Genomic DNA, 25,051 nt, shown 5'->3' on the forward strand with positions numbered 1-25,051 from the left:
CCCCTTTCCTGACCGGCCGGGCTGCGTGCTCGGATAAGGGTCTGGTATGAATTGGGGGGGACCCCCACGCCAATTTTTCGGCGTAGGGGGTTCCCCTTACAATCCATACCAGACCTAAGGGCCTGGTATGCCCCTGGGGGGAACCCACGCCGGTTTTTTCATTTAAAATTTGGCGCGGCGTCCCCCCTCATGATTCATACCAGACAGCTGTCAGCACTGCCTGTCACTCATTGCGAAAGGAAGAAAAAAAGTTTTCCTTTCCCGATCAGGGAGCCAGCGCGACATGCACAGTACTCGGTCGCCGAGAACCAGCGCGATGGGATCGCGCTGGAAACACAATGTCGCGGTCAGGTACTGTATGTTTATTGCGTTTGTTTTACCCAAAATATGTAGCAGAATACATATTGGTCTACATTGATGGAGATTTAATTTTTTTTATTGGATAGGTTTGTTTTATAGCAGAAAGTAAAAAATAGTGTTTTTTCCAAAATTGTCTTTTTTTGCTTAAAGCACAAAAAATAAAAACCGCAAAAGGTGATCAAATACCAAAAGAAAGCTCTATTTGTGGGAAAAAAAATGACATCAGTTTTATTTGGGTACAGCGTTGCACAGCTGTGCAATCGTCAGTTAAAGTAACAGTGCCGTATCGCAAAAAATGGCCTGGTCTTAAAGGGGGGTAAACCTTCTGGAGCTGAAGTGGTTAAACTGAGAAAATTCACCATTTTAAGAAAAAAATAAGGCAATGTTAAAATTGATGACAGCAACACGTCTCTAAAAAGTTAGGACAGGGCAACAAAAAGCTGGCAAAGTAAGTGGTACTAACAAGGAAGAGCTGGAAGAACATTTTGCAACTACTTAGGCTATTAGGTAACTGGTCAGTAGCACGATTCAGTATAAAAAGAGCATCTTAGAGAGTCAGAGTGTCCCAGAAGTAAAGATGGGCAGAGGTTCGCCAATCTGTCTAAAACTTGTCAAACTATTTCAGAATAATATTCCTCAACATAAAATTGCAAAGACTTTAATTATATCATCTAAACTACTTAATATCGTCAATAGATTCCAAGAATCTGGAGAAATATCTGCACAAGGGACAAGGTGGAAAGGTAATACTAGATGCTTGTGATCTTTGGGCCCTCAGATGGCAGTGCATTAACCACTTGCCGACGGGCCATAGCCAAAAGAAGGCTACAGCACGGTCGGCTTATTCTGGGAGGGCGTCCATGGACGTCCTCACGGGAATCTTGCTCTGGCACCCGGGAACATCCATGACCGCCAGGTCCACCCATACTCAGCCATATATGCTCATCCATCCATACTCAGCAATACTCAGCCATACCCAGCAATGCTCAGCCAGGCTTGTTAGGGTCTCAAGAAATGAGATAGGCCGTCAGTACATCAGGAGTGATCAACTTTCAGAGATTGGCACCATAGCTTGTGGACTCTAACTTTCACAAAGACCAAGTAATTTACACCAATTTGGGCTATTTTTACCAAAGATATGTAGTAGTATAAATTTTGCCCAAAATTTATGAAGAAAAATTACTAATTTGCAAAATTTTATAACAGAAAAAGAAAAATTCATTTTTTTTTTTTTTACAGAATTTTTGGTCTTTTTTCTTTTATAGCGCAAAAAATAAATCCAGTGGTGATTAAATACCACCAAAAGAAAGCTCTATTTGTGTGAAAAAAGGACAGAAATTTCATATAAGTACAATGTTGCATGACTGAGTAATTGTCATTCAAAAGTGATAGCGCCAAAAGCTGAAAATTGGTCTGGTTAGGAAGGGGGTTTAAGTGCCCAGTGGTCAAGTGGTTAAAAACAGATATGAACCGGTGATGGACATCATTGCATGTTACTCACGAATACTTCCAAAAATCACTGTCCGTGAATGTAGTTTGCTGTGCAAAAATGCAAGGTAAAGGTTCTATTATGCAAAAGAGACACCATATTTGAAAATGATTCAGAATTGTTCTGTGGTTAAACAAATCGAAATTTGACATTTTGGCAACCATGGGCGCTGCATCCCCTGGACTAAAGAGCAGAAGGACCTTCTGGCTTGTTATCAGTGCTTATTTCGAAAACCTGCATCTCTGATGGTATGGGGGTGCATTAATGCATATAAAATAGGCAGCTTGCACATCTGGAAGGGCGCCATCAATACTGGAAGATATATCAAGGTTTTAGAGCAGCATATGCTCCCTTGCAGAAGTCTTTTTTCAGGGTAGACCTTGCATATTTTAGCAGAACAATGCTAAACAGCATAGACGACCCAGAATTCTGAGCAGTTAGAATCCCATATCAGGCAAGAATGGGACAACATTCAGCTCCCAAAACTCCAGCAAATGGTCTCCTACATTCCCAGGTTTACAGAATGTTGTTAAGAGAAGACGGGATGCTACACCATAGTAAACATGGCCCTATCCCAACTTTTTTGAGACACGCTGCTACCATTCATTTTAAGAATTACCTTTTTTTTTTCTTAAAATTGTACATTTTCTCAGTTTTAACATTTGATGTGTTTTTTATTGACTATTGTGAATTAAATACGGGTTTAAAGTATTTGCAATACAGAGAATTCAGTTTTTATGTAGATTTTACACAGCATCCCAGCTTTTTTTGGAATTGGGGTTGTACAAGGCAGGGACTCGGTAGTGTTGTACATTTAATTCGCCACAAAGTGGCCTCACTGTTATAGAAGAATATGATAATGTCACCTTACAAGTTTAAAAATGTAATTTATTTACAATCAAGTAGAATAAAAAAAATAGAAAAATAAGGAGGTACTTAAGCATTTTGCATAACTATGGTTTGTGGTGCAGCCAGCAATTTGAATTAGGCAATGTAAGCATCCTGAAAAAGAAGAAGTTAGTGACCACCAAATTAAGGCTTCTTGCACCATGTTGCTGCTAATGCAACTCAGGACAACCGGCCTTTGTAGGTGATCCAAAAAGCACATAAGGACTCTTACTTGTCTAGCAGCGAAGGTTTGGGGGTTGAGGCCCGAACCGATAGCCCCCAGGCCCATGGAAGGGAGCGAGGAGCTGGAGGGAGATAGCTTGTAGCTGGGGGAGGGAGAAAAGGGAGAGCATGGAGCCTCGTCCCCAAGGCACCCGTCTTGATTGGAGAAAGGCAAAGTCAGCTAAAGCCAGTCAGTGGGTGTTGGTTAGTGATGCAGCAGAAGGCAAAGGAAAAGGAGAGACAGAGAGAGAAATTCTATTGAATGCAAATAAAAGATGTATCAGTGATCTAATCAAGCTTAGGAATTCACCATATTCATTCATATTTTAAAGTAAGTTCGCAAATAAAAAAAAAAAAAAGAACATAAAAAGATCTACAGAGGATAGTCAATACCTTCAACCTGCTTAATTGTAACCAGTCATTGGGATTGAATATTAAAAAGGTATCATACACAGACTAGTCATTTAAATGAGAAGTGGGACCAAAGCTCTTTTGGCCCTACTTCTCCTGGGGATCACAGGAGTGCACTATGCTCTACACTCCTGTGACCCTTATTCAGTCGACAGCAGGCTAAAGCACACTGTTGGCTGACTTCACTTACCGGTAACCAGTCCAGACTCCGGAGAGATCCCAACTTTATTGTCGAGAACCACCCAGATGCCTGACCGGCAGCTGGCTCAGCTTCTCGGCACATTGTCAAAAGTTTGAGCCAGCCGCTAGAATCCGACCCCCAGCCCAGAACTGATCTGAGCGATCAGTGGTCTTTGATCACTCAGTTCTTGGTAGAGAGGTGGCGGGGACTGATGCTACATCCATCTAGGTGAACATAACAGTTTTTTTTTTATCCTGCACTATTTTAAATTGGGACATTTTAGACTTGATACTCAGCCTGGGGAACTGGTGGAGACCATGCCCAGCCAATCTAAATACTCCTTGGCATTACACATACATCTGTGGTCAAAATAATTCAGCTGTACAATGGCTGCAGATCCTTAATATATAAACCTGTGCTAACTTTTCAACATGGGTGCCAAATATCCAGATTTTACATAAAAGAGTGAAGTCTGGTAAAAAGGCAAAAAAAAAGCAATAAAAAAATAAAAAGGTACAAGCAATTTTTACACCTATTTACCTTTAAATTAAAAAAAAAATTTGGATTATTCAAAATGTATTTACATAAAAAATAAAAACTGTCCATAGTAATAAAAGCATAAAGGTTAACTATAAATATTCTTGAAAAACATTCCTTTTCACATCCTCCTATCTAACCTACATAGGCTATATAAAATAGATCTGCGTACATCCACCTCCTCTGTGTAAAGGGGAGCCGGAGCTGCTGGATTACATGACCAGACAGGACTAAATAAAGGTACATACACAGACCTTTTGATACAGTTTATGCAGGAGAGGTGTTGGTGGTGGTGGTAGTGGGGGGGAATTGGTGGTGGTGGTGGTGGGGGGGAATGGGTGGTGGTGGTGGGGGGGAATGGGTGGTGGGGATGGAAAGTACAGGTACTCTGGGTGAAAATCTAATGTCTACGGAGCAAGACACACAATTGCTGAACATTTAGTTTTCAAGGGAAATGCAGGTCAAACAAATCAGGGACATTCTTCATTCCAATGCTCCTATTCCAAGGAAAGCAGAACAAGAAACATATTTTGCTTCTCCTCTGTCCAACAGCCCTCCAATTTCTATAAGTACCTTTAGATACAGTTTCTGCTTGTTTTTTCAAATGATAAGAATAACCACTTGCCCACCGGCTCAAAAACATTTACGCGGTTCGTTGCGCGGCTGAGGGCCAGATGCGTGTGGCCGGCGGATGTGACCGCCGCCGGCCACCCGTGATCCCGAGCATGAGTTCTTACAGGGGGGGAAAGAGACACATCTGTTTGTAGTAATTACGAACAGCGATATGTCTCCTCCCCCGGTGAGTCCCACACCCCCACAGTAAAAAAAAACATTCACGAGGGAACACATGTAACCCCTTGATTGCCCCCTAGTGTTAACCCCTTGCCAGTGTCATTTACACAGTAATCAGTGCATTTTTATAGCTTATACCGCTAAAGATCGCAGATTACTGATATTACTAGTAAAAAAAAAAATAAAAATAAAATAAAAAAAAAAAAAATGCCATAAATCTTTCCCATATTTTGTAGACGCTATAACTTTTGCGAAAATCAATCAATATATGCTTACTGTGATTTTTTTACCAAAAATATGTAGAATACATATTGGCCTAAACTGATGAAGAAATTTTTGGGGACATTATAGTAAAAAATACATATTTTTTTTTACAAAATTGTAGCTCTTTTTTTGTTTATAGTGCAAAAAGTAAAAACCGCAGAGGTGATCAAATGCCACCAAAAGAAAGCTCTATTTGTGGGAAAAAAGGACCTCAATTTTGTTTGGGTACAATGGCGCACTACCGCATCATTTTCAGTTAAAGCAACGCAGTGCCGTATTGCAAAAAATGGCCTGGTCATTAAGGCCCTTTTCACACTAGTGCGACTTGTCATGCAACTAGGGACTGCAAAGTCACATGACAAGTCGTACCCCATGATTTCCAATGAGTACTTTTCATATCAGTGCGACTTCAGGTCGTACCAACTTGAAAGTAGTTCCGGTGCGACTTTGATGCGAGTTGAGGTCCATAGACCTCAAGTTTACACAAGCATTCCCTGAAATTACGTCAAAATCGCGGCTGCGAAATCGCTGGAAAATTGCGCGACTTTCAAGTTGCGGCAGTGTGAAAGGGGCCTAAGGGGGCAAATCTTCCAGTCTAAGTGGTTAAAATGCATTTAAACTTAAGTAAGTAATCTATTACAGCTCACCAGTCACTGGATGTTGTGCTGCATTCATTTTTTTTACAGCTTTGTTATCTAGTGATCCTACCAGCAAAACACTTATTGCAGTAGGGTGACTAGGCTTACTTAATGTACTTGTCTAAGGATATGTGGTATTGTCACCCTAGTGTGCGACTACAGAACACCTCCCTCTCTCCATAACATGGGGGGGGGGGGGGTGCGGGAGGTATTCACAGAAGTGGACTGGGCAAGGCTGATAACAATGCTCGATAGAACGCTGCACATGATAACACTGGATTTCTAGCAGGATCAACAGGCATTCTTTTTTTTTTTGCATTTATCAAACAGATATCACAGACAATGAAGGTCTCTTATATGCTCCCTTTTGGCCTGGTAAATATACCATTGGAAGCATTTTGTTATATCTGTTTGAGAAGTGCGAAAGGGATTTTTGATTTACCTGTAAAATACGTTTCTTGGAGTACAATATAGGACACAGGCTTAGCCTTGGACAACTAGGATATACGTTGCTACCTTAAAGGAAAAGGAGAAAAATGCACGTCTTTCTGCAGGTAAAAAAAAAAATGCATTTTTTTTTATTATTAGGAGCCAATCCCTGCAAAATAAAGTGCATTTATTATTATTTTTTTTTAAAGGTGAACATATCCTGACTAGGAGGTCCAAAAGCAATGTATAAAAAGAGGGGTGAGCAACACAGCAAATAAAACAACAGGCTAACAAAAAATAAACAAGAGTATAAGACCATGACTAGAAAGTGGCATGTAACATCTTACAACCAAAGCTGGCATCAGTAAAGGCCTGAACACCCACCTGATAAAACTTCGTAAACGTGGACAAGGGGGCAATCTTATAAACCAGCAAAACAGATGCTTTATTCTGAAGAGGCCAAGAAACGTTGGCATCCCTAAATGGCGGCCCGGGTCCACGTCACTGTCCCATCTGGTCAGGGCCAGACTGGCCTACAGGGAAATTTACCAGTAGGCCGTCTGCCCTGGGGCCGCTTTGAGCTGTGGCTGCAGGGGCGCCCAGGACCGATCCAAGTGTGGAGTCATCCTCTCCCTCCCTCCGCTTTTGTAATCACACACAGCGGGCATCTTCTGCTGTGTCATGGAGCTGGGGTCTGAACTGTTTTTCGGTGGCCGTCCACTCACTGTAACAAAGCCCCACCTCCTAGATTGTGATTGAATCAGTGTTCCTTCTATCATGATCTAAGAGGCGGGGCTTTGTTACAGTGAGTGGGTGGCCGCCGAACAGTTCAGACCCCATCTCCATGACACAGCGGGAGATACCCGCTGTGTGTAATCAAGGCACTGGCGAGGCTGCAGATGAGCACAGCTGAGGCTGCATGGATGGGCACAGCTGAGGCTGCATGGATGGGCACAGCTGAGGCTGCATTTGATGGGCACAGCTGAGGCTGCATTTGATGGGCACAGCTGAGGCTGCATTTGATGGGCACAGCTGAGGCTGCATTTGATGGGCACAGCTGAGGCTGCATTTGATGGGCACAGCTGAGGCTGCATTTGATGGGCACAGCTGAGGCTGCATTTGATGGGCACAGCTGAGGCTGCATTTGATGGGCACAGCTGAGGCTGCATTTGATGGGCACAGCTGAGGCTGCATTTGATGGGCACAGCTGAGGCTGCATTTGATGGGCACAGCTGAGGCTGCATTTGATGGGCACAGCTGAGGCTGCATTTGATGGGCACAGCTGAGGCTGCATTTGATGGGCACAGCGAGGCTGCATTTGATGGGCACAGCGAGGCTGCATTTGATGGGCACAGCGAGGCTGCATTTGATGGGCACAGCGAGGCTGCATTTGATGGGCACAGCGAGGCTGCATTTGATGGGCACAGCGAGGTTGCATTGATCTCTTGCATCATGTCTGCAGTCTCTGACCATCTTTGGTACCATGTCTGCAGTCTCTGGCCATCTCCTGCATCATGTCTGCAGTCTCTGACCATCTCCTGCATCATGTCCGCAATCTTTGAGGGAGTCTGGAGAGGATTCAAGAGTGGGAGTGCCGCCGAGATGGGGATCATGGGAGAAGTCAGACATGTGTGGACTGAGAGGAGACTATAGGATAAAACCCAGAGCGCAGCCAACCTGGAGCCATCTGACTGATCCCTGCACACTGCACCTGAGAGGAGGTCCAGTGACAGTGCCGCCAGGCCAGTCTGAAAGGGGGGTCACTGATGTAAGGGGTTAGTGAATACAGTAACGTAAGGGGCATATAAAGGTTTCCCCCTTATATCAGTAATCCCCCCCCTTACCCTAGTGTATTCTTTCTGAGAAAGGTGGTCTCTGTACTTTAAAATGTATGGTTTTTCCCTTTTATGAACAGTAATGACATTTGCTGTTGGGCTGGTATAATAATGCTATGGGGCTGGTGTGAAATTTTTTCCAGGGTTGGTTTTATTCCCAGTCCGGCCCTGCATCTGGCCCATCGCAGTCCCACCATGAAGGAGCCAGTTTTTCACCTCAGCCGCCATCACGATTATAACAGAGCGGAGAGGCAGGCTAGATCATTGAGAGGCACAGCTGCTTAGGATGGAGGACGGGTACAGGAGCTGCAGGAGTTAACCAGCTGGTTTATTGGTTGTTAGAATGCAGAGTGGTCCCAGCAATCAATCACCTGGTGGTCAATTTGAAAAGTTAACTTCAGCAGCTGACGATCCCGCCCGGGGGGACAGAGCTGCAGGGGCTGTAATGTAAATGGGGGGACAGAGTTGCAGGGGCTGTAATGTGAAGCAGGTGGGGGGACAGAGCTGCAAGGGCTGTAATGTGAATAGGGTGGGGGGACAGAGCTGCAGGGACTGTAATGTGAATGGGGGGGGGGGGGAACAGAGCTACAAAGGCTGTAATGTAAATGGGGGGACAGAGCTGCAGGGGCTGTAATGTGAATGGGGGAGGGGCAGAGCTGCAATGTGAATGGGGGGCAGAGCTGCAATGTGAATGGGGGGCAGAGCTGCAGGGGCTGTAATGTGAATGGGGTGGTGGGACAGAGCTGCAGGGGCTGTAATGTGAATGGGGGGGGGCAGAGCTACAAAGGCTGTAAAGTAAATGAGGGGACAGAGCTGCAGGGGCTGTAATGTGAATGGGGGGGGAAGCTGCAGGGGCTGTAATGTGAATGGGGGGGGGAAGCTGCAGGGGCTGTAATGTGAATGGGGTGGGGGGAAGCTGCAGGGGCTGTAATGTGAATGGGGTGGGGGGACAGAGCTGCAGGGGCTGTAATGTGAATGGGGGGGGGGAGGCGGAACTGCAAGGGCTGTAATGTGAAGAGGGCAGAGATGCAGGAGGTTGTAATGTGAATGGGGGGGACAGACTTTCAGAAGCCGTAATGTGAATAGGGGGGCAGAGCTGTTTTTGCTCTCGGTCTCTGCACCCTGCCCGAGCAAGGTAGGAGAGTGAAGGGGCAGAGCTGCAAGGGTTGTAATATGAATGGGGGGACAGAGCTACAAGAGCTATAATGTGAATGGGGACAGAGTAGCAGGAGCTGTAATGTGAATGGGGGGCCAGAGCTGCAGGGGCTGTAATGTGAATGGGGGGGGCAGACTTTCAGGAGCTGTAATGTGATTGGGGGGCAGGGCTGTTTTTACTTTCGCTCTCTGCTTCATGCCCGAGCAATGTGGGAGAGTGAGGGGGCAAAGCGGCAGGGGCTGTAATGTGAAAAGGGTGGGACAGAGCTGCAGGGGCTGTAATGTGAATGGGGGCAGACTTGCAGGGGCTATAATGTGAATGGGGTGGGAGGACAGAGCTGCAGGGGCTGTAATGTGAATGGGGGGCAGATCTGCAGGGGCTGTAATGTGAATAGGGGGAGGGACAAAGCTGCAGGGGCTGTAATGTGAATGGGGGGGCAGAGCTGCAAGGGCTGTAATATGAATGAGGGGGCAGAGCTGCAAGGGCTGTAATGTGAAGGGGACAGAACTACAGGGGCTGTAATGTGAAGGGGGGACAGAGCTGCAAGGTGAATGGGGGGGCAGAGGGGGTGGGGGAGACAGACTTGCAGAGGCTGTAATGTAAATGGGGGGGGCAGAGCTGCAGAGGCTGTAATGTGAATGGGGGGACGGGGAGGACAGGGCTGCAGGAGTTGTAATGTGAAGGGGGCAAAGCTGCAAGGGCTGTAATATGAATAGGGGGGAGAGCTGCAGGGGCTGTGATGTGAATTGGGGGGGAGACGGACTTTCGAGGGCTGTTATGTGAATAGGGAGGGGGGGAGACAGAGCCGCAAGGGCTGTAATGTGAATGGGGGGGGGGCAGACTTGCAGGGACTGTAATGCGAATAAGGTGGGGGCAGAGCTGCAGGGGCTGTAATTTGAATAAGGGGGGGGCAGCAATGCAGGGGCTGTAATTTGAATAAGGGGGCAGAGCTGCAAGGGCTGTAATGTGAATTGGGTGAGGGTCAGAGCTGCAGGGGCTATAATGTGAATGGGTGGGGGGGGGGGGAAGGGGACAGCGCTGCAAGGGGTGTAATGTAAATGGGGGCAGAGTTGCAGGGGCTATAATGTGAATGAGGGGCAGAGCTGCAGGGGCTATAATGTGAATGGGGGGGGCTGAGCTGCAGGGGCTGTAATGTGAAGGGGGGGCTGAGCTGCAGGGGCTGTAATGTGAATGGGGGGGCTGAGCTGCAGGGGCTGTAATGTAAATGGGGAGAACAGAGCTGCAGGGGCTGTAATGTGAATGGGGGGAACAGAGCTGCAGGGGCTGTAATGCGAATGGGGGAGCAGAGCTGCAGGGGCTGTAATGCAAATGGGGGAGCAGAGCTGCAGGGGCTGTAATGCGAATGGGGGAGCAGAGCTGCAGGGGCTGTAATGCGAATGGGGGAGCAGAGCTGCAGGGGCTGTAATGTGAATGGGGGGCAGAGCTGCAGGGGCAGTAATGTGAATGGGGGGCAGAGCTGCATGGCCTGTAATGTGAATGGGGGGAACAGAGCTGCATGGCCTGTAATGTGAATGGGGGGAACAGAGCTGCATGGCCTGTAATGTGAATGGGGGGGCAGGGGCTGTAATGTGAATGGGGGGACAGAGCTGCAAGGGCTGTAATGTGAATGGGGTGGGGGGACAGAGTATCAGGGGCTGTGATGTGAATTTGGGGGGGAGGAGACACTTTCAGGAGCTGTTATGTGAATGGGGGGAGACAGAGCCGCAAGGGCTGTAATGTGAATGGGTGGGCAGAGTTGCAGGGGCTGTAATGTGAATCAAGGGGGGGGGGCACAGAGCTGCACGGGCAGTAATGTGAATGGGGGGAGAGCTGCAAGGGCTGTAATGTGAATGGGGTGGGGGCAGAGCTACAAGGGCTGTAATGTGAAGGGCAGAGCTGCAGGGGATGGATTGTGAATGGGGGCAGAGCTGCAGAGGCTGTAATGTGAATGGGGTGAGGGGACAGAGCTGCAGGGGCTGTAATGTGAATGGGGAGGGGGGACAGAGCTGCAAGGGTGTAATGTGAATGGGGAGGGGGGGGCAGAGTTGCAGGGGCTGTAATGTGAATGGGTGGGGCAGAGCTGCAAAGCGAGTGGGGGGCAGAGCTGCAGGGGCTGTAATGTGAATGGGGGGGACAGAGCTGCAAGGGCTGTAATGGAAATGGGGGGCAGAGCTGCAAGGGCTGTAATGTGAATGGGGGTGGTGTGGGTTGGCAGAGGTGCAAGGGCTGTAATGTGAATATTGGGGGGGGGGGGCAGAACTGCAATGTAAATCTCTGCTGCCTGACTTGTGCTTCCTTGATGTTTGATGTTTGATGCAAGCCACAGCCCTGATGTTGTCTAACTCAGCCTGCGTGGTATGTCCCCGAAGCTTGGACTGCCAAATGATTTGGAGCTCAAGAATGTTTATTGGAAGTTTGGATTCCTCTGCTGACCATCAACATTCTGGAGGTCTCCACCCCAGCTCAACAGACTGACATCCGTCCCTGGATTGGAAATCTACCAATTTAGGGAGAGGTGGGCTGATGGAGTCAAATGCATGGGGTGGTCAAGAGAGTGAGTCAATTTGTGTCACGCAGGTAAACATGGAATTTCAGAGGTCTGGAATGAAAATGGGCATAAGGTGCCACCTCGTATGAGGCTACCATTAGTCCTATTACCCTCATGAAAAAACACACTGAGAAATTACATGTGGATTGGAGTCAGGGGTGTGTCTACTGAGGCAAACAAGGTGTTTGCCTTGGGTGGCATTTTTCAGGGGAGAGGCGCCACCCCCAGGCAGAAGCGGCTCTTCAACCACTTCCTGTCCTTTCGGGGTTGCACCGGGATAATGCCACCCCCTTCCACATCTCTCAGGCTCTCCTGTCCCACCGGGAGACCCGAGTGACCAGACGCGCGTCCACTGGTCAGACAGCCAAGCAGAGCTGGAATTGGCTTTGATCGGCTGTTCATACTGTAACAATAAACTAGAAGCGATAACATGACATCGCTTCCAGTTTACGCGAAAACCACTGTCGCCAGTTTTTAATGTTTTTTGAATGCTTTTAAGTGCAGAGGAGGGATTTGGGGTCTTACAGACCCTGGATCTCTCCAAAAAGAGTACCTTTCACATGGATGTTTACATTCCTTGTGACAGCAATAAAATTGGTTAAAAAATGAATAAAAATAAAAGCAACAGTGTAAAAAAAAAAAAAAAGAAAAAAAAGTTAACCACTTGCCGACCGCCTATGTACTGTGGCAGGCCAGCTCTATTGCGCAAAGCGATGTACCTGTACGTCATTTCGTGCAATAGCCGCTGGGGGGGCACGGGTGTGCCACCGGAGGCGAAATCGTGCACTTATTGGACACAGGGATGCCAATCAGCGTTTCCGGCAGACCCGATGTTCGACGGCCACCCGCAGCCGTTCCCAGAAGAGGCAGAACAAGGCAGATTGCCATTCTGACAGGGGAGAAGATGGAGGTCTTGTGTTCCTGCTATGCAGGAACACTGATCTCTGTCTTCACCCAGACAGAGCAACCCCCGCCCACAGTTAGCAAGCAGGGACACATTTAACACTTTGATTGCCACTGATGTTAACTCCTTCCCTGCCAGTGATATTAGTACAGTCACAGTGCATATTTTTAGCATTAAAAATTATTACACTGCATTAGTGTCACTGGTCCCCAAAGAAGTGTCAAAAATGTCAGTTAGATGTCCAATTCGTTCACTGCAATGTTGCAGTCCTGCTAAAAATCATCGATCCAAAAAATATCCCATCGTTTGTAGACGCTATAACTTTTGCGTAAACCAATCAATATATGCTCATTGGGATTTTTTTTTACCTTTTTTTAAAAAATATGTAGCTGAATACATATTAGCTTAAATTGATCAAGCGATTTTTTTCATTTTTTTTTTATTGGGTATAATGGCAAAAAAATATTGTTTTCAAAATTGTGGGATTTTTTTGCTTATAGCGCAAAAATTAAAAACCGCAGAGGTGATCAAATACCACCAAAAGAAAGCTCTATTTGTGGGGAAAAAAAGAACATCAATTTTATTTGGGTACAGCATCGCATGACCGTGCAATTGTCAGTTAAATTAACGCAGTGCCGTATCGCAAAAATGACCTGGTCATTAAGGTAAAACCCTCTGTGGCTGAAGTGGTAAAGAAAAATAAACATTAAGTGCGCCCGTTCCCCCACGTAAAGGCGAACGCATGGGTCTGTCCCGCACCCAGGTATCACCGCGAACCTCAGATCATTCTATATATGGCACTTGGACAAATAATGTCTCAGGGTCTGATGAGGAAGCCGCAGCTGTTCTCTGTGAATGGCTGCAGTTTCCCCATTAGACCCTGAGACAAGAATGGTATTACCAGGCTGGGGTTGGACAAATTTAAATGGGGGGGGGGGGGGGGGCACAAAACCAAAATACACCACTGAATGGAGTAATTGTGCTTGAGAGAGGAGAGACCTGATCTTTAAGCACTTGCCGACCAGGCCATAGCCGAAAGACGGTTACAGCGTGATCGGCTTCATCTAGGAAGGCGTCCATGGACGTCCTCCCAGAATGTTGCTCTGGTAGCGGCCGTTTACCACGTGATCGCTCCGTCAAATGACGGAGCAATCGATTGTAAACAAACCGGTGTCATGTCATGAAGCCGGTTCCTCCCTCCCCTCTCTGTACCGATCTGTACAGTGCGAGGGGAGAGATCGTTTGTAGCAGCGCTGTGGGCTGGATCTGTAGAGCCCACAGCGCTGCTCAGTGCCAATACTCTGCCAATACCCTGCAATAAATTTTAACAGAAACAAAGATTTTTTTTACCGAATTTTCAGTCTTTTTTGATTTAGAACGTAAAAAATAAAAAACCCAGTGGTGATTATATACCACCAAAAGAAAGCTCCATTTATGTGAAAAAAAGGACAAAAATTTCATATGGGTACAGTGTTGGATGACTGAGTAATTGTCATTCAAATTGTGAGAGCACCGAAAGCTGAAAATTGGTCTGGTTAGGAAGGGGGTTTAAGTGCCCAGTGGTCAAGTAGTTAAGAGAAAGAATACGGCTTTGTTTATGTCCAGAAACAATCCCAAGTATTCCAGACAGTGAGCCCTATCCAGCACAGCTTTTAAAACATTGAAGAATCTAATCAAACTTCTGTAGAGTTTGCACAGTACAAGCCAGAACAAGACTTTTGTGAATATCTGAAGAGCAGTAAATTGGCTGAATGGCAGAACCTCAAACTGAAAATGAAAACCGCTGGAGCGCAGAAGGGGAATCATAATGTGTAAGTAGGCATCCTTGATGTGCACCGATGTCAGTAGATCTCCCTGCTGCAGACATGAAATGAATGACCTAGCCACAGACTTCAAAAAGTCTCTGACCACACTTAGCAGAACCTCTTCTACATAATTAAAGGGCCTTAGTAACCAGACTTCAGTAACTATCAGCTGCAATAGTTAAGGGGGAAAACGGCTGTCCTGCTTCACTCACTTCAGAAGAGCATACCCCTAATGGGGTTTTCAGGGCCTGGGTCACGCCACTGCCCTGTATAGCAGCACCTAATGCAGGAGCCCGTGCCCAAAGCAATGTTATACGGTGGCCCCAGGTTATCCTAAACAACGGGTTCCAGGTACAGTCCAAAAACAAACCCCAGCCTAAGTGAGAGGGGTTTAATGGGGGTCTTAACAGTTCTGTTTGCCAGTGTCCAACACTTGAAGGTATCAACATAAAAACATAACTGTGTCCTGTACTGTATGTTTATGAAAAGCAGTTGATCTTGTCAGAAATTAAGTGCTGCCCTGTATGCTTTTTGTGTTGTCTGCCCTTCCAAGTTCTTGTTTTGGACCTTAAGCTGTAAAGATCTGTGAGTGGCAGAGTAGTTTAGTGAAATACAATGAGCAGGGCTGACAACACTAAGGCAACTCATAGAAGGATCAGAGGGAAAGTGACTCAATTCCCTCAGCTGATGTGGATGAGGGAATCCTCCCACTAAGCTATTGCATTCTGACAACAGGGAGACTCCCCCAGAATACACTGATCAGCGTTGCAGGCTATAGCCTGCAGCTCTGATCAAGCGGGACAAAAAAGACAATACTACTTAGTCACACTCAGATCTTTACACCATTACGTCTAAATATTCTGGCTGAACTATCTGAATTTTGATCCATGTATGGTTGATTTTAGTTCATAAAAATGCTGTGTTGGCATGCCCACAACAGGACAAAGACACGTACATTTCTGGTCCATTTTTGTGTACATGTAGTGTCTTTAAATGTATAAAAAACAGGAAACTTGCACATGTTGCATGAATGTACTGCAAGTATGTTTTTTGCTTTTAGTTTGGATAGTGAAGCAAAATCTTACTATAAAATCAAAGTTTATAAAGTTGGTCAAGCAACCAAAGAAAGCAACAGGATAAAAGCAAAAGTGAAACAAAAACATAGTTACATAGTAGGTGAGGTTGAAAAAAGACACAAGTCCAACCTATGTGTGTGATTATGTGTCAGTATTAGATTGTATATCCCTGTATGTTGCGGTCATTCAGGTGATTATCTAATAGTTTCTTGAAGCTATCAATGCTCCCCGCTGAGACCACCGCCTGTGGAAGGGAATTCCACATCCTTGCCGCTCTTACAGTAAAGAACCCTCTACGTAGTTTAGGGTTAAACCTCTTTTCTTCTAATTGTAATGAGTGGCCACGAGTCTTATTAAATTCTCTTCTGCGAAAAAGTTTTATCCCTATTGTGGGGTCACCAGTACAGTATTTGTAAACTGAAATCATATCCCCTCTCAAGCGTCTCTTCTCCAGAGAGAATAAGTTCAGTGCTTGCAACCTTTCCTCATAACTAAGATCCTCCAGACCCTTTATTAGCTTTGTTGCCCTTCTTTGTACTCGCTCCATTTCCAGTACATCCTTCCTGAGGACTGGTGCCCAGAACTGGACAGCATACTCCAGGTGCGGCCGGACCAGAGCCTTGTAGAGTGGGAGAATTATCGTTTTATCTCTTGCGTTGATCCCCCCTTTTAATGCATGCCAATATTCTGTTTTATTCTGCTTTATTAGCAGCAGCTTGGCATTGCATGCCATTGCTGAGCCTATCATCTACTAGGACCCCCAGGTCCTTTTCCATCCTAGATTCCCCCAGAGGTTCTCCCCCCATTGTATAGATTGCATTCATATTTTTGCCACCCAAATGCATTATTTTACATTTTTCTACATTGAACCTCATTTGCCATGTAGTTGCCCACCCCATTAATTTGTTCAGGTCTTTTTGCAAGGTTTCCACATCCTGCGGAGAAGTTATTGCCCTGCTTAGCTTAGTATCCTCTGCAAATACAGAGATTGAACTGTTTATCCCATCCTCCAGGTCGTTTATAAACAAATTAAATAGGGTTGGTCCCAGCACAGAACCCTGGGGAACCCCACTACCCACCCCTGACCATTCTGAGTACTCCCCATTTATCACCACCCTCTGAACTCGCCCTTGTAGCCAGTTTTCAATCCATGTACTCACCCTATGGTCCATGCCAACGGACCTTATTTTGTACAGTAAACGTTTATGGGGAACTGTGTCAAATGCTTTTGCAAAATCCAGATACACCACGTCTACGGGCCTTCCTTTATCTAGATGGCAACTCACCTCCTCATAGAAGGTTAATAGATTGGTTTGGCAAGAACGATTCTTCATGAATCCATGCTGATTACTGCTAATGATATCGTTCTTATTACCAAAATCTTGTATATAGTCCCTTATCATCACCTCCAAGAGTTTACATACTATTGATGTTAGGCTAACTGGTCTGTAATTCCCAGGGATGTATTTTGGGCCCTTTTTAAATATTGGTGCTACATTGGCTTTTCTCCAATCAGCTGGTACCATTCCAGTCAGTAGACTGTCTGTAAAAATTAGGAACAACGGTCTGGCAATCACTTGACTGAGTTCCCTAAGTACCCTCGGATGCAAGCCATCTGGTCCCGGTGATTTATTAATGTTAAGTTTCTCAAGTCTAATTTTAATTCTGTCCTCTGTTAACCATGGAGGTGCTTCCTGTGTTGTGTCATGAGGATAAACACTGCAGTTTTGGTTACTGAAGCCCCCCGATTCACTTGTGAAGACTGAGGAGAAGAATAAATTCAATACCTTCGCCATCTCCCCATCCTTTGTAACCATATGTCCTTCCTCATTCTTTATGGGGCCAATATGGTCTGTCCTCCCTTTTTTACTTTTTACATACTTAAAGAATTTCTTGGGATTTTTTTTGCTCTCCTCCGCTATGTGTCTTTCATGTTCTATCTTAGCCGTCGTAATTGCACCCTTACATTTCTTGTTGCATTCTTTATAAAGTCTGAATGCTGAGGATGATCCCTCAACCTTGTATTTTTTGAAGGCCTTCTCCTTTGCTTTTATATGCATTTTTACATTGGAGTTAAGCCATCCAGGATTTTTGTTCGCTCTTTTAAATTTATTACCCAATGGGATACATTGGCTAATGCTCTTATTTAATATGCTCTTAAAGCAAACCCATCTCTCCTCCGTATTCTTTGTTCCTAATATTTTATCCCAATTTATGCCTTTTAGCAAGGTTTGTAGTTTAGGGAAGTTGGCTCTTTTGAAATTCAGTGTCTTTGTGTTCCCTTTTTGTGTGATTTATACTGAAACTAATTGACCGGTGATCGCTGTTACCTAAATTGCCCCGTATTTCCACATCCGTGATCAGGTCTGTATTGTTGGTAATCAGTAGATCCAGTAATGTTTTATTTCTAGTGGGTGCGTCTACCATCTGACCCATAAAATTGTCCTGCAAGACATTAAGGAACTGGCGAGCCTTAAATGAATGCGCGGTTCCCTCCGCCCAGTCTATGTCTGGATAGTTAAAATCCCCCATTGTGATAACACTTCCCATCCTTGCTGCTAATCCAATTTGTGATAGGAGATCCGTCTCCACTTCCTCCCTCAGGTTAGGGGGCCTATAGCATACTCCCAGTATTATTTTCCCCTTAGCTTCATCCCTTTGGAGCAATACCCATAAGGATTCCACCTCCTCTCTAGCTCCCTCAGTGATGTCATCTCTCACATTCGCTTGTACATTATTCTTGATATATAGGCATACCTCTCCCCCTTTTTTACCCTCTCTATCCTTGCGATATAGGGTATACCCTTGAATGTTTGCCAGCCAATCATGAGAGCTGTTGAACCAGGTCTCTGAAATTCCCACAAAATCCAAATCCTCCTTGTACAACAGTATCTCTAGTTCACCCATCTTGTCCGCCATGCTCCTGGCATTGGTGAATATGCCACATAGTTTAGACCGGTCGCATATTGTCCTCATATTGGGTGTTTCGAGATTGCAACTAGGACTTGCTAAAACAAATACAAAAAAACTACCCTAACATGACAGCATTGCAAAATAATTTAGGAAACAATCCATCCATTCGAATCTGAAATTTCAATTGCAGAGTCCTGGATAGATAGGTGGACGCAAGTTTCACATATGCCCTATGTAAAATGCAGGCAAGAGCTTCCTTTTGAAAGGGAACATTTCTCAATGTAGATCATCACTTCTACCAGAAATGATGATGTTTTGTGTGCCTCGAGTAGTTAAAGTGGTTGTAAATGCCCCCCCCCCCCCCAGCCAGCCCCTCAATACTTACCTGAGCCCCCTCTCCATCCAGCAATGTCCACAAGAGCCATGTCCCTCCGGGGACTCGCACCTTTGACTGGCTTTTGGCAGCAGCGGGAGCCATTGGCCCTCCCGCTGCTGTCAATCATAGCCAGTGACCCAATCCGGAAATGGAGGGGGCGGGGCTGAGCTGCAGCTCCGTGTGTGAATGAACACACAGAGCTGCAGCTCGGGAGCATGCCAGCTTGGGTGCCCCCACAGCAAGTTGCTTTCTGTGGGGGCACCCGGCAGGAGGGAGGAGCCAGGAGCACCAGCATTGGACCCAAGAAGAGGAGGAGTATCAGGGCTGCTCCATGCAAAACCATATTACTCAGGTAAGTATAACATGTATGTTTCTTTTTTTTTTTTAAACAAGGCTTTAAAGTCGCTTTAAAGTTAAACTACAGGCACTAAACAATAAAAATTGTGGATACTCACCTTCTCAAAATAAGGCCCGCTGTCTGCAGCTCCCATCTCTTTGGAATTGGGCAGACGGAAACTGGACCGGTCCTTCCGCATCATGTCATTAAAGTCCCCGAGATTAACTCCCCTCTTGTCTGCCTCAAACTTCTTTTCTGGCAGGACACCTGTGGGTAAAGCAAAATACGATTTTTATACTTGCATAAAATCTATTTCTTGAAGTCCAGACACACAGGAATCTAGCAATTCTTAGACATTTGGGTTTTATTACTGCATACACAGATTGGGACACAAATGTTAAGCTTCCATAGTCTTATATTACGGGACACAGGATAGTATCCTGAAACAGTGGGACATCTAAAAGCAGTTTAATATAGGGGTGGACAACAGGAATCAAAAGGCTACCAGGCTCACAAGGCACAAATGGACAGGTTAATAAGGGTGGCACAAGGAAGCCTACAACACCACCTGAAGAAGCTTATGACTAAAGCAAACATCAGCTAAATCTTGAACCACTGACCAAGGCAAAACTTGATATTGTTTGAACAGGTAGCAAGCTTTCGAATCTGAGCAGCAGATGCCTTATGCTGAAAAGCCCATGAAGCACTGACATAGGTAAATGCGCTTTGACTGGAAAAGGAAAAACCTTGCCCTGAAGTCATAAGCTTAAATGAGGAGCTGATAAATATAGGGGGGTGGTATAGAAAAGACTCTCCCCTCCCTTTAAAATAATCACATTTTGTTGCTTTGTAGCCTGAAAGGAAGACAGGCACAGTTTTTGTTTTATCCAGCTGTATTTACTCAGTGCAACTTATAACATCCAAGTGAAAGAATTCGAAAAAGGATCACCCCCCCTCCTAAAAATTACCTTATCACTGTCTCAATGGCACACAAAGCCATTTGAATTTCAACTGTGATCAGCTGTGGTCATTTTGGCATGAAAAGAGCTTTCCTGGAGCATTTCAGTACCTGGTAGTACAACTGAAGCAATCAACTATGGGTGACAAGGGACTGTCAAAAGATCTCTGGGATAAAGTAGAAGCACAGTGAAGTCTATTATTAAGAAGTGGAAGGTATTTGATAAAACACAGACCCTCACTGGGTCAGGACGTCGTGTTGGCTTATTGTATATGTTTTTCTTTTAGATTTAATATTCTCTGAAAGTATACGCCTGAAGAAGCGGATCACTGCGAAACATGTAGAGTTTGCAACCGGATAATTGTTTCCGTAAATGTATTACAGAATTTTTTCGATCTTTTTCCCCAGATTGTGTCAGAGCAGCATCCATTGTATATTGATTGTATATCTGCCCATGTTTTAACAATTATGTTTTGTATAATAAATGTATATTTTTGTATCTCTCTTGTGTAAGCCTATACTGTACCACGAAAGTCCATATTGCCTAGTCAATGGTCAATCTTTCTATGCAATGACGAAGGTACGTTATCCATTTTCTACTTAGTAGCATTCCATATTGTCGCTCCAAACTGGATGACAGTGCCAGGAGGAAACTGTTTAGAGAGGCTACCAAGAGGCCTACAGCAACTCTGAAGCAGTTGCAGGAATTTATGACAGAGTGGTCAATGTGTGCATGTGACAACAATGTCGCAAATTCTCCACAAATGGGCTTGTATGGGAGGGTTGCAAGAAAAAAGCCACACTTCAAGAAAGGCCACATGCAGTCATGACTGAGCTTTGCCAAAACACCATGTGAAGATCCTGAGGCCACAAGGAAAAAGGTGTTATGGTGAGATGCGACTAAAATTGAATTATTTGGCCTCAACACCAAACAATATGTCTGGCAGAAATCCAATACAGCTCACCATCCAAATAACACCATTCCTACAATAAAGCATGGAGGTGGTATTATCCTGTTATGGGGGTGTTTCTCTGCAGCAGGGACTGGAGCACTTGTTAAGATAGAAGGGAAAATGGATGGAGCAAAATACTGTCAAATTCTTGAGGAAAATCTGCTGCCCTCTGCCAGAAAGTGCTCAATGGGAACGTGGGTTACTTTCCAACATAACAATGACCCAAAGCACACAGCAAAAATGACTACACAGTGGTTGAAGGAGAAAAAGGTTAATGTCCTTGCATGGCCTAGTCAGAGCCCATGACTTAAAGACTGCAGTCCACAAACGGTCACCATCAAATTTAACTGAAGTTGAGCAGTTCTGCAAAGAAGAGTGGGCACATATTGCAAAATCTTGATGTGCAAAGTTAGAAGAGACATAGCCCAACATACTAAAGGCTGTAATTAAAATGTGGTGGCAAGGTGGTTTAACAAAATTTTGGCACAAAGAGGTTATCTTTTTTCCAACTCAGTGATTCTGTTTTTTATTTTTATCTGACATGCTAAATAGTTACATGGACAGAAGTCCATCAAGTCCAACCTATGTGTGTGATTATATGTCAGTATTACATTGTATATCCTTGTATGTTGCGGTCGGTCAGGTGCTTATCCAACAGTTTTTTGAAACGATCGATGCTCCCCGCTGAGACCATCGCCTGTGGAAGGGAATTCCACATCTTTGCCGCTCTTACAGTAAAGAACCCTCTATGTAGTTTAAGGTTTTAATGAGTGGCCATGTGTCTTGTTAAACTACTTTCTGTGAAAAAGTTTTATCCCTATTGTGGGGTCACTAGTATGGTATTTATAAATTCCTGATGACTGGTGCCCAGAACTGGACAGCATACTCCAGGTGCGGTCGGACCAGAGTCTTATAGAGCGGGAGAATTATCATTTTATCTCTGGAGTTGATCCCCTTTTTAATGCATGCCAGTATTCTGTTTGCTTTGTTAGCAGCAGCTTGGCATTGCATGCCATTGCTGAGCCTATCATCTATTAGGACACCCAGAGCATTTTCCATCCTAGATTCCCCCAGAGGTTCTCCCCCCAGTGTACAGATTGCATTCATATTTTTGCCACCCAAATGCATTATTTTACATTTTTCTACATTAAACCTCATTTGCCATGTAGTTGCCCACCCCATTAATTTGTTCAGATCTTTTTGCAAGGTTTCCACATCCTGCGGAGAAGTTATTGCCCTGCTTAGCTTAGTATCGTCTGCAAATACAGAGATTGAACTGTTTACCCCATCCTACAGGTCATTTATGAACAAAATAAATAGGTTTGGTCCCAGCACAGAACCCTGAGGGACCCCACTACCCACCTCTGACCATTCCGAGTACTTCCCATTTATCACCACCCTTTGAACTCACCCTTGTAGCCAGCTCTCAATCCATGTACTCACTATATGGTCCATGCAAATGGACCTTATTTTGTACAGTAAACATTTATGGTGAACTGTGTCATATGCTTTTGCAAAATCCAGATACACCACGTCTATGGGCCTTCCTTTATCTAGATGACAACTCACCTCCTCATAGAAGGTTAATAGATTGGTTTGGCAAGAACGATCCTTCATGAATCCACATGGATTTAAAACATGGATCACTAACAAGATCATTAAGATCTTTCACTTGGATGTTATAAGTTGCACTGAGTAAATACAGCTGGATAAAACAAAAACGGTCTGTCATTATTTCAGGCTGCAAAGCAACAAAATTATTATTTTAAAGAGGGGTGATTCTTTTCTATACCCATTGTACCTAGCGATTGTGGAACAAGACTAGGCAACAAAGGGGACTAATTTTATAATGTTTAGAAGCAAAACAGACATGGCAGAACAATGTCCTGGCTAAGGTGAAAGGAAGAAAATAAAAGAGGCCCTTGATCTCAAAGCAACCTTGTTCTTGCATAGCTAAAGAAATGGTCTTTTACAGGTTAAGACTGAACTAAGATAGGCAAACTTGTGATTAAGATAAAAGGAATATTGCTCATGCTTTAAAAGGGCAGTTTCTAAAGCACTGACAGAACCAGGCTGAGATCTAATGGAGTCAATGGGGAATGTACAAAGGTGGGCAAGGGGAGCAAATAGAATTGCTAGGATGGAGATTTGACCCGATTGTACACAAAGCCAGGTATTGATTCGGACCAGACTGGAGAAAATAAAGAATTTGTCGCACAGTTCTTCCTGGGATAGAAATTCCTGGTGTCACATCATGAGACAGATGCTCTAAGACCCCATTCACGCTTGAAGCTCCAAAACACTGGAGGAGAAAAAAAATCAATAATTCTCTTTGGAAGTTATTACATCTCCACTCCAAGTCACTTGAAGCCAAACGCCTGAAGCTCAAAAAAGTTCTGGAGCTTTGGTTAGAGCTCAAATAATGCAGATTTGCAATTTTTTGGCACCTCTTTATTCCCATAGTACTGAAACGCGCCATTTGCATGCATTTGCACATTTTGTCACGTGTTTTTGAGCAATTTTCTGCTGAACGGTCTGTCATATGAATAAATAATTGTAAAATAAATACGCAAACAACTAAAAATCATAAATAATTTGAAATACATACCATTTTAACCCCTAACCTTAATAAAATATTAAATTATTAAGCACCTCAATACAGTGCACTTACAACCCCTTCCTGCCCAGACCAATTTGCAGCTTTCAGCACTCAGTTTGAATGACAATTACTCAGTCCTGCAACACTTTACCCATATGAAACTTGCGTCCTTTTTTTTCATACAAATAGAGCTTTCTTTTGGTGTTAATCACTAGTGGGTTTTTTATTTTTTATGCTATAAATAAAAAAACAAAATTTTGTGAAAAAAATGCTGTTTTGTTTGTTTCTGTCATCAAATTTTGCTAATTCGTAATTTTTCTTCATAAATTTTGGCCAACATTTATACTGCTACATATCTTTGGTAAAAATAACCCAAATTAGTGTATATTATTTGGGCTTTGTGAAAGTTATAGAGTCTACAAACTATGGTGCCAATCACGGAAAATTGGTCACATCTGCTCAGGCCTTCACTACATCAGGTGAATCTCATTTCGTGAGACACTAAGGGTCGGTTCACACATGGGCAACACGACTTTAGCGCGACTTTGTACCGCGACTTCAACGCGGCTTCAGCGCGACTTTAGCGCGACTTCAGCGCGACTTCGGCAAATTACGAGGCGACTTGAAGTCGCCTCCATGACAGGCGACTTCGCCTGTGGCCAATCACCTCTCTGGGAGGGAGGGGGGAGGGAGGGGTTTTCTCTGCAAAGTCGCTTGAGAGATCCGACTTGCAGGCGACTTACATTGAGTTGAATGGGTACAAGTCGCCTACAAGTCGGATAGAAGTAGTACAGGAACCTTTTTTGAAGTCGGAGCGACTTCAGTAGTGTCAGTTAAGACGGTTCAATTCACTACAATTGTAATCTAAATGCAAAGCGACTTGGGGCGACTTGGGGCGACTTGAGGGCGTACAAGTCGGATCCCAAGTCGCCCCAGTGTGAACCGAGCCTAACAAGTCAGGAAAGTACAAATACCCCCCAAATGACCCCTTTTTAGAAAGTAGACATTCCAAGGTATTAAGTAAGTAGCATGGTGAGTTTTTTTAAGTTGTAATTTTTTCCCACAATTCTTTGCGAAGATTTTTTTTCTACAAAATTGTCAAATTATCAGGTTATTTCTCACACACAGCATATGCATACAACAAATTACAAGTTACACCCCAAAATACATTCTGCTACTCTTCCCGAGTATGGCGATACCACATGTGTGAGACTTTTACACAGCCTGGCCACATACAAAGGACCAACACTGAAGTAGCACCTTCAGGCGTTCTACGAGCATAAATGACACATCTCAATTCTCAACCACCTATTACACTTTTGAAGGCCCTGGAGCACCAGGACAATAGAATTGCCCACAAAATGACCCCATTTTGGAAAC

The 25,051-nt window shown here is 44.6% G+C and overlaps 1 protein-coding gene across 1 annotated transcript in view; it reads right to left on the minus strand.

The window, feature by feature from the left end:
• TNRC6B (trinucleotide repeat containing adaptor 6B) overlaps positions 1–25,051 on the minus strand; it is an 814,361-nt gene that overhangs the window by 286,935 nt on the left and 502,375 nt on the right. Inside the window, 2 exon segments of the mRNA XM_073592654.1 lie at positions 2,970–3,140; positions 19,280–19,428. Coding sequence (XP_073448755.1) covers positions 2,970–3,140; positions 19,280–19,428 — 320 coding nt within the window.

This window comes from Aquarana catesbeiana, linkage group LG07 (assembly GCF_042186555.1).
Source record: "Aquarana catesbeiana isolate 2022-GZ linkage group LG07, ASM4218655v1, whole genome shotgun sequence".
Lineage (NCBI taxonomy): Eukaryota > Metazoa > Chordata > Amphibia > Anura > Ranidae > Aquarana > Aquarana catesbeiana.